At 45.9% G+C, this 14438-nt stretch overlaps 1 protein-coding gene across 1 annotated transcript in view; it reads right to left on the bottom strand.

Annotated features, from left to right (window-relative positions):
• LOC122893952 (protein farnesyltransferase subunit beta) overlaps window positions 1-14438 on the bottom strand; it is a 67238-nt gene that overhangs the window by 31251 nt on the left and 21549 nt on the right. Inside the window, exons 3-4 of the mRNA XM_044231287.1 lie at window positions 8533-8605; window positions 6200-6291 (exon numbers count right to left, since the gene is read on the bottom strand). Coding sequence (XP_044087222.1) covers window positions 6200-6291; window positions 8533-8605 — 165 coding nt within the window. The remainder of the gene's footprint in view (window positions 1-6199; window positions 6292-8532; window positions 8606-14438) is intronic.

Raw genomic sequence — 14438 nt, forward strand, 5'->3', positions numbered from 1 at the left:
GAGGGATTTTCAAACCCAACACGTGTATCTCACAAACATTGGAGAGCGAATAGAGATAACAGAGATATGAGAAATAAGCCTGGGCCTTCATATTTTTACCAAATTCCCAGATGATGTGACTACACCCAAATTTGAGAACCACAAGTCTTAGCTGAGCAATCAGAATTACTTGGGGGATGTTTTTGAAAAACCCAATGCCTGGGCCACACTAATACCAATGAAATCAGAATCACTGAGGATGGGACCCAAGTGGCCATATATATATATATTTTTTTAATTCCTATGTGCCTCCAATGTACAGCCAAGTACCAGTGCCTGTGAAACTTGAGTACACACAGAAACCACCCAAGAACCTTGTTAAAATGCAGCTCTGATTGGGGGCGCCCAGGTGGCTCAATGGGTTAAGCCTGTGCCTTCAGCTCACGTCATGATCTCAGGGTCCTGGGATTGAGCCCCGCATTGGGCTCCCTGCTCAGCAGAGAGCTTCCCCCGCCCCCACTGCCTGCCTCTCTGCCTACTTACGATCTCTGTCTGTCAAATAAATAAACTCTTTAAAAAAAAATGCAGCTCTGATTAAAGTGAAAAATGGGCTAGGGTGGGGTATAAATCTATAAAACATGTATGTGCAAAAGAAAGTAAAATTTTAAGAAGTGACTTAAAACCATAGGTTGGGAAATATGAATCCATCTGAAATGGGAGCACAGTTTAAAAAAAAAAAAAAGAATAAGAAAAGACACGAAAAAGGAAATGTAAAATTTAGCCTGAAGTATAAGTGAGCTGTGGGGGAACACCTGGAGCTCCCTACATTGTTTTCTGCTGGCGCTGGAGTTTAGTTTAACTGTCCTGTGGGAAAGGAGCTTAGAGCGGGAGACAAACCAGGGAACTCTGGACTCCAGGAACTAAACTGAGGGTTACAGAAGGGAGGGGGTGGGGGGATGCAGTAACTGGGTGAGAGGCATCAAGGAGGGCACGTGTAGTGATGAGCACTGGGTGTTATACGCAACTAATGAATCGTTAACACTACATCAAAAACTAATGATGTACTATATGTTGGCTAACTGAACATAATAAAAAAAAGGTAAAAATAAATTTAAAAATAATTTTTAAAAAATGCAGCTCTGACTCCAAAGAGCTAGATGGGCTTGAGTCTGCCCTTTCAGCAAACTCCAGGTGACGGCCATGCCACTGCTGGGGAACCACATTTTGGGTAGCAAAGGTCTGGGCTGTCCAATAGGTTGCAACTAGCCACATGAGGCTATTTAAATTTTAAACTGAATTCATTAAGTTAATTTAAACTGAAGCTCCTTGGTCACAGAAGCCACACTGCAACTGTTCAATAGCTACACGTCCCAAGTGGCTCCCACAAAACAGAGAACATCTCCATTACTGTAGAAAGTTCTACTGAACATCAACACTCTATCATTGAACTGTGAAAAAGTCTGTGAAACCTATAAGGAGATCAATTCAAAGCAGAAGTATCAATGAATAATCGTCAGCCTCATAAGGGGTTTACTTGGACTTTAAGGTGATGGTTGAAGAATGACCTAAAGTGGCTGATTCTGGGCATCGCTGTCACCAACTTGGAGGAAGTACTCTAAAGCAAGCAGATAATTCCAAAGGACCAGAGAAACACCTCCAAGGTGAGAATTAAAGTCCAGAATAATATAAAATAAATCAACAGCATATAAGAATAAAACAAATGAAATAGGGACAAGATAATATACTTAGGGATGGCAGGAGTGGGGGATGAGTAAAGCATACAAATATACTATGGGAAAGGACTGGGAATATAGGAGAAAAAGGACCAGAGGTTAAGGCCTGTGAGTTGTGAACACAAATGAGAATACTTCTTAAGAGCATCATAAATGCAATACTGGGGCCGCCTAGGTGACTCAGTCAATTAAGTGGCACCTTCGGCTCAGGTCATGATCCCAGGGTCCTGGGATTGAGCCCCACATTGGGCTCCCTGCTCAGTAGGGAACCTGCTTCTCTCTCACCCCCTGCCCCTCCATCCCTCTCGTGCTCTTTCTCTCCCACTCACTCTCTCAAATAAATAAATAAAATCTTGAAAATAAATAAATAAACAGTGCTGGCCACAACCATATTTGGTTCAAGCCTCTATCTGCCAACTCAAAGGAGGTTCAGGTTAGAGCTGTAAAAATGGCTAAATATCAAAAATGTTAAAAGGCTTAATATGACAGGCAAACACCAAGAAGAAGCTACCCAGCAAAACACCTCAAGCGTACAAAGGGTGATCATACAAACTTTCTGGTAAAGAAATGAACACCGACACTAATCCACAGCACCGGAATTTAAGTCAGATTTAAGAAAACCTTCAGCACCAGAACAGGTCACCGTGGACAGAGAAGTTACAAAGATGATAACTCTGGAAGTAGCCAACAGTCATCCTTGAGCAGGACGGCTTGGGAGGCGAGGCCAATACAAGATGGATGCCTGGACATCAGGCTTCCTCTAGGAGAAGTCTTTTCGAATTTCATACCATAAAACAACTTGAGCTAAGCACGAGAAAGAGGAAAAGTCTTTCCTGAGCAGAGTCTGGCAGTGAATGGGTCAAAGGCAGGTGGGCTCTGCACTGACCCCAGAAGGCCGGTGCTGCCTGGAGAGTCTGACACATCGTCTGACCTCCCCAAGCACAGCCATCCTCTGGACACTGCTGCTCTGGAACTAAGGTCAAGGCTGAAGTGGGTCATTTTAGAACAAGGCTTCTCCACCTTGGCACTACTGACATTTTGGACTGTGTAGCTATACATTGTGGGAACTGGCCCACTGGCAGCACCCTTGACCTCAACCCCCTAGTCCCCAGCGGCTCTTGGCCAAAAAAGGCTCAGAACACAAAGGACGAGATGAGGTATCTTCATAGGAAGGTAAGGAAACAGACAAATTAAATTTAAAATTAAAAGGAGAAATATTTAAAGAGCTATTCAGAGGATCAGCTACTAATAGCCTTTTGAAAGGGAAACAGTAGAACACTACTGACACATGAAAACTGAAATTTAGTATTTGGAAAAACATCATAAGCAGAGAAGTCCTAAAACAATTAAGTTAAAGACAATTTTTAGATCTTAAAAGATCTTTAGATTTTTAGATTTTTAGATCTTTAAAGATCCTTAGATCTTTAGGAACTAAAAACCTAACTTTGACAGTGCAGCCATCTACCTGTGATTTCACTTTAGTTTTCAGTAACAAAGCATGGGATCCTCATTACCTTCCCTGCTAAAATCACTAAAAACAAATGTATTTAGTCTAGTTCCAAGATATTAACTTATTTCAGGTAAACACATGCAAATTTGTGGATACAGTCTCTCAAAAGTGGCAAGCTAAATTCCTACCTATGAACATAAACACTGTCCTTAAAAGGTCTGAGGCCAACAGGAAAAACCTGGCCCTTCCTGGCTTCATTCGGCAGTCAAAGCAGCTGAAAAAGCGATTTTGTCCACTAGAGGGAACTCAGCTTGCCATTCAGTTCCCTAACCACATAGAAGAATGACACTGAACAAAATAGGAAAGAGAATTGTGTGTGTGTGTGTGTGTGTGTGTGTGTGTGTGTCTGCACTAGGTGGCAGAGTGGGGAAAGAAAAGGGCAGGAAAATAATACTCCAGACCTAAACTCTGCACCTAATACATGTATGAAAAAGGGAATGGAAATGTGACCATATTTTCAAAGCATTTCTTTTCTCTGTGCAAAATGAACAAAAAGGTAATATCCTATATCAGATTGTCTTTTAAAAATCCCCATATTTTTACAGACGTCATTAAGATTTCTCTGTATCTTACTAAAAGTAGTTTATTTCCTTATTTGTCAAAGCTAAGCTCTTTGATAACAGATATTATCTGCCCCTAGAATTAACTATCTGCCAAGCACAAAATAAAATCCATTATTGGAAAGTCGAAATAATTCTTTAAAAGTCTGTTAAATCAATGCTCAGAAGAACCCCAAATAAAGATTCTAAGGCAGCTGGGCAGCAGAAATTCTCATTCACTATCACGCGGTTCTTGAAATTAGAACTAGCTTTTTAGTACAAAAGCATCCTTTTAACTACAAAACAATAAAATAAATAACATTTTAAAATATGCACAAAACCCCACCATCCAGAAATAACTACTACCAGGTGTGTATACCTTCTGGTTTTCTCTATGCACATAACCAGCTATTTTTTAATCTATAGAAGTTGAATCCTTTAACTACCTTTTTTCACTTAAATCGTGACCAACTTTCTACATAAATGTAAGCATTTTAAAGATTTTATTTATTTATTTGAGACAGAGAGAGAAAGCATAAGCAGGGGGAGCAGCAGAGGGAGACGGAGAAGCAGACACCTGCTGAGCAGAGAGTCCATATAACATTTTTGTAAACAAACGTGCACTTTACATGCATACATTTTTACTAAAGTATTATGGATATATAGCATTTTATTAATTTCAGGTGTACAACAGTGATTCGGTATTTGTACATATTGCAAAATGATCACAGCGACTCTAGTTAACATCTGTTGACGTCAATTTTTCAATGGCTGCACAGTATTTCACTATACATTCTGCACCATATTTTACTTAAGCTTCAAATATACTTTAACACATCCCTACAGTGGATACTGGGACTGTGTCCAGTCGTTCACTATGAAAGACCCTAGAAAGGGGTCCTCTCTTCCTATCTGACGTTGCCTGGAAAGCTACTCTGACACTTCCTTCCTCAGCAAAGCCTTACGTAGACGACAGCAAGTCTACAACCTAGAACACACTCAGAATCGATGCTGACCCAAGTCTGATCTGCGATCTTCCCAGTCAGGAATTACAACCTCCTCCCTCACACACCTGTTCTTGCCTGCCCCAGAATCCTCCATTTCTTTTTTTCTTCTCTCGTGTACAACTCTCCCATTCCCCTGCTGTACCTTCTGATTGTGTATGTGTGGGGGAGAAACTTCCCAAACACTCCACAACCCCCCACTGGTATTTCAAAAACACATGAGCCTTTGACAATTAAATTCCTGGTATTGCAGAAACCGGGTCCAATTCTACGTCCAGAGCTAGAAGCAATGAGGCTTGTGGCAGCATCGTGACGAGGACAATGCACATTCTTCCTCTCCCTCAGAAAGCATCGTACACATCACAAGGGTTAATTGCCTAATTCTTTATTATCTTCCCCATCCACAGTCATCACAAGACACCCTGCCCAGGAAAGCAAGAATGAGAGGTCATTGTGAAGACAGAATGAATGAGACAATGTGTGGTTCTGTTCTTCTGACCTGACAGCGTGACCCAGGCAGGGGCACGGTGACCAGGCAGTGACCAGCGCGGGGCCCAGGCTAGCCTCCACGCATCCTCATGCAGCCGGTACTGTGGGCTGCGAGCAAACGACCCTGGCTCATGGGCCTTCCCACCTGGACTCCTCTCCCTCAGGAGCACCAGGGGAGCAGAGGAACTCCAGATGTCAACAAGGGAAAGTGCTCTCTCTCTCTCAGTGAGAACAGGGGCATTAGATCCAATCCCTGGCTGCCCTTCCCCATCCCAGGTATCCCAAAGACTGCAGTGAGGACAAGGTTCTGCTTTAAAATCTAAACTGTGATGAGCTTCTAAGGACGAGGTGCCACAGTCATTCCCAGAACACCTCCTGCACCAGCAGTTTGGGGAGACAATCTCAGTTGCTCAGATCTCTGTTCATAAACCAGAAGTTTAAGAAAACTGTGGGTCAAGGCATTGGCACCCCAAGAGTGTAACACATCTAATACCATCGAGAGCTACACTGTCCCCCAGGCCCTGGTGAGGGGGACACCTATGGAGGTGTTTATGGAAGGCATTTTTGTTCATGGGGCTGGCACATGCTTCCCCACAGAAGCTACTCGAATTCATACTGTTCTTTCTGGCAAAATCGCGTCTTTCAGAATTGATGATGAAGAATTTTCTCAAAGACCAGAGCAAGAGTCAAAAGAAAAGGCCACAGAAGAAACCAGAATCCTTCTCTTGGGAGTTCAAAGTCTTGTTCTACCCACGAGCTTACAATAGGCTTCTAAAGTGGAGGAGTTTCAGGAAGTTACTGGGGTCAAGGGGAGGGCAAGGGTATGCTTTGCAGCATGATGCGTTTTTCATCCAAAATCAGTAAAACAGAAACAAAACAAAAAGAACCCCCAACTCAAAAGTGAATTTTCAAAGAACAGCCCAGATTCCCGGAAGCCAGACTCACTCTGTGGCCACCATCTGGGGGATGGGTTCATCCAGCAGTTCCAAGCTGTGCAGGATCCAATAGCAGAGCCATGGGCGGCTGGCATCCAGACACTGCGAAAGGCACAGGGGAGAAAACACACCCCGTATTCAGAATCATTCCAAGACACTGCTGACAAGGCAGCATCTGTCTCACCCCGGCAGCCTGGAAAGGGGGAGGAGGGCACCCTATGAACAATAAGTGAATGAAGGATGCTTTGCTTTGGGCCCCAGTCAGCAGCTGAAGTGACCATATGTGCAAAAAGGACAATGGGACAATGGGACAAAGACATTTACCTTGAGGCCACGGGGTCCTCCTTTGAGAAGCACCCAACGAAGGCTCAGCAGAGGAGCACCCACATGCTAGGAAGCTAAGTGATGCTGTTTTCTCAGGGTAGACCCAAGGAGATCCAGGCTCTCAGAGAGCCATTTGCTGGATTAACTCATTCACTGATTCAACAACTATTTGGTACCTCGTTGTGTGTGCCGAGCATTTTATCAGCTACAGGGACACAATAATGAACAAAATGTAGTTCCTACTCTTGCGATGCTTGGGAACAGAATGTGTGTTCATCTGCAAAGTAAGAGGACTCTAGACAGATGCATTTAAGCATGAGTTACCTTAGGGCTTTCTGGAACAAGATGGCATATAACACAGGTGTGCATGTACCTGAATGACGATACGCACTGCCCTGGGCAGGAGTCATGTGGAGGGAGCACAGGAAGAGCCTAATTCTGCCTCAGGGGCTGGGAAAGGCTTCCTGAGGTGACACGTGAGCTGCTTGGGATCCGAATTCAACCCATAAACACAGAGCAAGCATTCAAGGCAGGCAGGCAGGTAATCTCACTGCTCCCATTTTCCAGATTAAAAGTTTATAAATGTAATCCAGAGAGATTAACTTTTTCCAGATGACAAAGACATCAAATGTCAGAGCTGAGATAAGAAGCCAGGTTTCTGGACTCCCACTCCAGTGCTCTTTCCCCTGGCCCAAGCTGCCCTCTTCATAAATGCACTGACTGTCCCTAGCTGGGGCTAGGCCGCCACCCAAGGAGCACTGGGTGTGGATCCTGCCTGCCTGGGTTGGAGTCCCAGCTCCTCCTCTTAGAGCCATGTGCTTCTGAGCAAATGCCTTAACCCTGTGACTGACCTACCTCATGTAGTAGGTGAGATAAGTTGGTGAGAGGAGGCATGGTAAGCTTTCAGCCTGTTGTCCAGCTATTGGCTGGTACGGCATTAACCATATCAGGCTCACTGCAGCCTAACCACAGGGGCCCTGCATTAAGGATTGAAAATTTTGACCCCGAGGCCAAGTCTAGCCCATAGACATGTTCTGCTTGTTCTTTGTAGCATTCTATTTTTTAATTAGAATTAGTTGCAACATGTAGGCATTGGGAGATTCACAGAGAAATCTGGATGTATGGCTTAATTTGAAAAGAGAGAGGAAGAGAGATGTGGAGAGCGTGGGTCTGCATTCCTGGATAGCAGCACCTGGCAGGAACAGAGGGAAAGCTCAGTGCCCAGGTGTGCCTTAGTCTCCCTCCCACCTGCCCATTTCTCTTATTTATACTACCTGCTCAGATCTACAGGGGTTTCAGCTGGCCAATCCCTGTTGTAAATAATCAAATGCAGACTCCCCCAAATAAAAAAGCAAATTAGAAGCAGGGCTGCTGTGTATAAAGTGAGGCAGGAAGACTGGAGCCCTCCGGTTCACGTTCATCCCCTTCCCCCCACCTTCCCCCCACCTTCCCCCCTCCCCCTCCTCCTTCCACCTTCCCAACACCCTCCCCCCTCCTCAACCACCACTGCGCTCCCCTGAGGCCCCTCTGGGGAACCCCAGGGCTCCCAGGAATGTGATTTAAAATGCACTCTAAGCATGGGCATTTTTATAGTGTTCAACTGTGGAAGTCCTCACTGGGATTTATATACTGATCCTCTGACCGGCATAAGATTAGATCCGCTTATAGGGCAAAGGATTAGGGATGGAAAGTAACTGCCTTCTAGGCAGCTGACAAGCGGTGGCCAGGAAAAGTACGTGAACCCCTCACCATGATCTAATGGAGGAAGAAAGTCCCAACCCACCCAGGGTGCTCTGTCCATCCTAGGGGAAGACACGGCTAGAGAGCTAGTTCTGCCCTTTCTGGAGGGGGAGTCCCCAGCTCTGCAGGTCTGGGCTCCCACGTACCTGGCTCCTGCCACAGCCATGGGGTACAAAGAGTGACTCCGCAGCAGGCCAGGCCCATGAGTGTTCCACATTCCAATAGGAAAAAGGACTATCTGCCTGACCATTCAACTGAGCTCCTGGGCAGCGAGCTTACCTCATAGGCGTCTGTCAGCTGTCGAAGCCCTCTTTTCAGATAATGGAAGTGCTTCTCTCTCTGCAAAATCAGCCTGGAAAGACAAAGAGCTTGAAAACCTAGTCTTACGCTCCTGTTTCCTGCCCACTAGAGAACACGCGTGTGCACAAGCACACACTCTCAGCTTCAGAACGCTGCACTCCCTGTGGTTAACCAGTGGATAAGCAGCATCTTCTTTAGTTCCCAAGGGCAGCTAAACCAGACACAAGAGGCCAGCACCTGAATGTCCCTAAAGTGTCTGAAAATGTGCTGGCCAACGCTGTGGGTGAGTTCCTCTCTTTCATGGTAGGTGACTTTGGGCAAAGTGAAAAGCCACAATGGACACACATGGCCAGGCGACGACAAACCATCCAGAAAGCTCCTCCAGGGTCTAACTACGAACAGACACCTTGCAGCTCCCCACCCTGTGAGCAATTTCACCCTGAGCCGCACTTACCACTTCCCTGAGCTGTTTAGCCTCTGTCGTTCCAGTCATTTCTTCTGGGGTCACTTCTCCAAGGCGGGTAGCGTGTACCCTGCCTGTTCCCCAGCTGTGCGTCTATGACTCCCTCCCTGAAATTCTACCTCCTACATGCTGACCAACTGCCCTGGCCGGAGGACCCTATTTGTATTCCGCAGCCAGTTGGTCTCCTTGGCACTGAGATCAGCAATTCTGGCTGTAAGATGGAATGTGCCGCCCATGGCCACCTGCACAGGCGAGGCCAAGGACAGGGGCTGTGCTTCTTGCTGGGTCTCACAGCAGAGGCCTGTGATTATGGGAGGAAGGAAAAAAGAACGGAGTGGCCAGACAGTCCCTCTGCTTACCAATTCCACGAATTAAAAAAGAACCATTCTTGGGGCGCCTGGGTGGCTCAGTGGGTTAAGCCTCTGCCTTCAGCTCAGGTCATGATCCCAGGGTCCTGGGATCGAGCCCCTCATTGGGCTCTCTGCTCAGCATGTCCCCCCCCCTCTCTGCCTGTCTCTCTCTGCCTGCCTCTCTGCCTACTTGTGATCTCTGTCTGTCAAATAAATAAATAAAATCTTTTAAAAAAAAACCCAAACCATCCTCCTTTCTAGGGGATAAGTTCAAAAACGATGGACTGAACTCCCTCTGGATTATGCCCAGAGTACGATCATTCATGCAGTCTTTACCTCAAAGACTCTCCCAGTTCAGTGCTGGAAATGCGTTAGAGATGTGAGTGGCTACAATGTGAGAAACAAATGGGCAGGGGCCATAAAGGACACACAGATCAAATACTACCAAGGCTCTAAAGGGAAGGGGTGGGGGCATCTCATGCAGAAAGGAATGATCAGGAGAGGCTGTGTGCAAGAGGTGGAACACGAGGTGGGCGGCAGAAGGAGAAAGTGTTCACGGGTAGAGATGGTGAGGAGAGGAGGAGACAGCAGCCAGAAGAACAGCAACAAAAAGGCTGAGACCAGGGCTGTCCAGAAGAACGTCCTGCAGTGATGGAAATGGACCTGTGTTATTCAGCAGGCAGACACCAGTCACGTGTGGCTAGTGAGCATGTGAAATGTGCTAATGTGGCCGAGGAGCTGAATTTCAAATTTTATTTAATTTGAACTGCTTTCAGTTTAAACAGCTGCAGGAGACACAGGCTATTGTATTGTGCAGTGTAGGTATTCAGGTGCAAGCCAGGTGGGGGATCTGGCCTGAATATTAGGAAGACAATAAAAGTGGTCAAAAAGGCAACTTAAGCCATTTATAAAATGGGGTCTGGGATGCCAGCTGAGGAATTTCAACTCAATTTAGTAGGCAAAGGTAGACCCTGAAGGTTTTGTGTATTTTTTTTTCACTTAAGCTATGTTGGTTTTTGTTTTGTTTTGTTTTTTAAAGATTTTTATTTATTTATTTGACAGATGACAAGTAGGCAGAGAAGCAGGCAGAAAGAGAGAGGGAAGCAGGCTCCCCACTGAGCAGAAAGCTCAATCCAGGACCCTAAGATCACAACCCGAGCTGAAGGCAGAGGCCCAACCCACTGAGACACCTAGGCGCCCCTGGGTTTGTTTTGTTTTGTTTTTTAATTGAAGTAGAATTGACACACAATGTTAATACTGTAATAACCTAGTAATTGAACAACAAGTTTATGCATTAAATTATGCTCACTCAAGCAGAGCTACCACCTATCACCATGTAATGTGATTACAATACCACTGATGACATTCCCTATGCTGCAACTTACTCATTCCAGAACTAGAAGCTTGAATCTCCCACTTCCCTTCACCCATTTTGCCTTCCCTACACTCCTCTCCTCTATAACCACCAGTTTGTTCTGTGTATCGATGGGTCTGTTTCTGCTTTTTATTTGTTCATTTGTGTTTTAGATTTCACATATAACTGAAATCATGTAGTATTTGTCTTTCTCTGTCTGACTTATTTCACTTAGCGTAATACTCTCTAGCTCCATTAATGTTGTTACAAATGGCAAGATCTCGTTCTTTTTTATGGCTGGGTAGTATTCCATTGTATATCTACACCACATCTTTATCCACTCATCTACTGATGGACACTGAGGTTGCTTCCATATCTTGGCTATTATAAATAATGTTGCAATAAATGCAGGGGGGCATATGTCTTTTTGAATTAGTGTCTTTGTCTTCTCTGGGGAAATACCCCGTGGTGGAACGACTGAATCATATGGTGATTCCATCTGTAATGTTTTCAGGCACCTCCATACTGTTTTCCGCATCAGCTATGACAGTCACATGTGAAGTGTTCCTTCTCCCCCTCATCCTCACCAACACTTGTTATTTCTTGTCTTTCTAAATCAAGCCATTCTGGCTGGTAGAAGGTGAAATTCTGAGGTTCTGAGCTGAGAAGAAAATGACCCAAACTACGCCTTAGAAAGATTATCTGGCTGCAGCAGGTATTCAGTTTGTGTTTACAAACTGGGCCAAGTGAAAGCACCAAGTGTGGAGGGAGGTGAGGCGGGAAGACAGGGTAGGGCGGTGCTCAGAGTCAACCAGGGCAGAGGTACTTCGATACTTAAGGGCTCAAATTAGCATGGTGACGCACGGGCAGGTGGACTGATAGCACAGGAAATGTATTTGGGTGACAAGGTCAGTTGCACTGTTGGAAATACATGTAAGACTCAGGGGAGGGCTCCAAGTGACACAGACAGTGAGTCATTTGTCTGCACGTAGGTGACAGATGAAGCTGCAGGAGGAGAGGACAACGCAGAGAGAAGAGCCTGAATCCTGAACAGGGGAAAGACCCATCCTTGCGGGCTTAGAGGACAAGGAGCCAGAGGAAAGAGTTAATGAAAGTCACATAAGTGGGAGGAGGACAAAGGCAATGTCATGTCACGGGCAAAACAGGAGGAGAGAACTCCATGGAGGTATCTAACCATCACAAATGCTGCAGCAAGACTGAGGAAAAAGAGAACAAATGACAAAGTGGCTGGTGACCTTCGAGAGAGTTCAGGGAGCAGTGAGGGCAGATTCCAGAGCATAAAGGAGAAGAGAAGGCCAGACTTGATGTCTCTTTCAAGGAGGTCCAAGGGCCGGGACTCTGAGAGCCCACTGTGTGCAGGCCAAGCGTCCTGCAGGGGGTAGAAGGTGACTCTGCTCCCTAGAGCTGTGGCCCAGAGGTAGACACAGACGAGCCCGTAGCAGTGACAGCCCTGGCCGAGAACAAAGCGTGGCAGGCTCTAGTAGCACACAGCAAGGCATGCAGGATCAGAAGAAACTTCCCAAAGGACACAGCACTGTGTCAAGGAATGAAGGAAACCACAAGGACATGAGTTAGCCAGCCAAAAGAAGGGAGGGTGTGGGTGTTTCAGGAAGGGAACAACGCGGCACATTTGTGTAGGTTTAGTTCAGCTGGAGCTCAAGGCAATGAGCCCTGAGAACTCAGCCTAGAGAGGTACAGAGACACCAGATCACAGGGGACTTCTAAATGCATCAAAAGTCACTGTGCTGTCAACATCAGATGACCCTGGGAAGTAAAAGGAGCTGTCACAGAAAGATCACATATTGTACTATTCCATTTACATAAAATGTCCAGAAGAGGCAAATCCACAGAGACAGGAAGTAGCTGAAGCAGGTGCCAGGGGCTGGACGGGAACAGAGGAATGGGAGGGTGGTGGCTAAAGGGGACAGGGTTTCTCAGCGCGGTGACAAAAATGCTCTAAGATAAACTATGGTGATGGATGCACAGCTCTGTCCATAAATTAAAAGCCATTAAGTTGGACACTTTAAATAGGGGAATTATATGATATCTGAATTGTATCTCAAAGCTGTTACGGAAAAAAAAAAAAGGCAAGTGAAAAAAATTTTAAGGCAGTTGCTGACGTCTTTTAGGCGTGGGAAAGGCACGGTCAGATCTGCATTTTCTAGATCCCAGGAGCTGCAGCATGCTGAAGAGATTGGGGTGGGGATAAGACTAGTGGCAGGAAACGAAATCCACAATCCAAGCATGCCGTGATGTGTGTGAGGGGAGAAAGAGGGGGCGCTGGGGGGAAGGCAGGAGGTTCAGCCAGAGGAGGGGTAAAAACTGCTGAAGACATACAAATGGCTATCAGACACATGAAAAAATGTTTATCATCACTAGCCATCAGGGAAATTCAAATTAAAGCCACACTGAGATACCACCTTACACCAGTTAAAATGGCCAAAATTAGCAAGACAGGAAACAACGTGTGTTGGAGAGGATGTGGAGAAAGGGGAACCCTCTCACACTGTTGGTGGGAATGCAAGTTGGTGCAGCCACTTTGGAGAACAGTGTGGAGATTCCTTAAGAAATTAAAAATAGAGCTACCCTATGACCCTGCAATTGCAACTACTGGGTATTTACCCCAAAGATACAAATGAGGTGAAAAGAAGGGCCATCTGTACCCCCAATGTTTATAGCAGCAATGGCCACGGTCGCCAAACTGTGGAAAGAACCAAGACGCCCTTCAATGGACGAATGGATAAGGAAGATGTGGTCCATATACACTATGGAGTATTGTGCCTCCATCAGAAAGGATGAATACCCAACTTTTGTAGCAACATGGACCGGACCGGAAGAGATTATGCTGAGTGAAATAAGTCAAGCAGAGAGAGTCAATTATCATATGGTTTCACTTATTTGTGGAACATAACAAATAACATGAAGGACATGGGGAGATGGAGAGGAGAAGGGAGTTGAGGGAAATTAGAAGGGCAGATGAACCATGAGAGACTATGGACTCTGAAAAACAATCTGAGGGTTTTGAAGGGGTGGGGGGTGGGAGGCTGGGAGAGCCTGGTGGTGGGTATTACGGAGGGCACGGATTGCTTGGAGCACTGGGTGTGGTGCAAAAACAATGAATTCTGTTACGCTGAAAGAAATTAAAAAAAAAAAAAAAAAAAAACTGCTTGAGAACAAAAATGCTGAAAATTCAAGAGCCCAGAGAAAATCCACCAAGGACAGTCTCTAAAGAAGAGGGAGGAAGGAGGGTTGGGGGCAAGAGTTCAAGAGAGAGGAGCCTGGCAGTAAGGATGGATGCTCCACTCTCAGAGATGGAAACAGTGAGAGAAAGCGTGAAGTAAGACAAACACAGGACTTGAAAGTGGGGAAGAAGGAAACTCATGCGGGACAGCCCGGAGTTTCTCAGGAGGTAGGGGGTGAGGCTGGCCACTGGGGTGAGTGTGTTAGGGAAGAGAGGAGTGAGGGGAGCTCACAGCAGCAGTGAAGGCCCAGCTAAAGCTTGTAGTATAACTTCTGGAGAAGTCGCTCAGCAGGCAATGTCGCATGACTTTTCTCCTGGGAAATCTGGCTGGGACCCTTCGGCAGAAGCGCCAGGATAGGGATACCAGGGTAGGGACTGGGAGGAGGGGAAGAGCTGAAAGGTGGAGGCAGGAAGGACCTGAATGAGCCCAGGGAACTGCGGACAAATAGCTTGAGA

This window comes from Neovison vison, chromosome 13 (genome assembly GCF_020171115.1).
Source record: "Neovison vison isolate M4711 chromosome 13, ASM_NN_V1, whole genome shotgun sequence".
In the NCBI taxonomy this organism is placed as follows: domain Eukaryota; kingdom Metazoa; phylum Chordata; class Mammalia; order Carnivora; family Mustelidae; genus Neogale; species Neogale vison.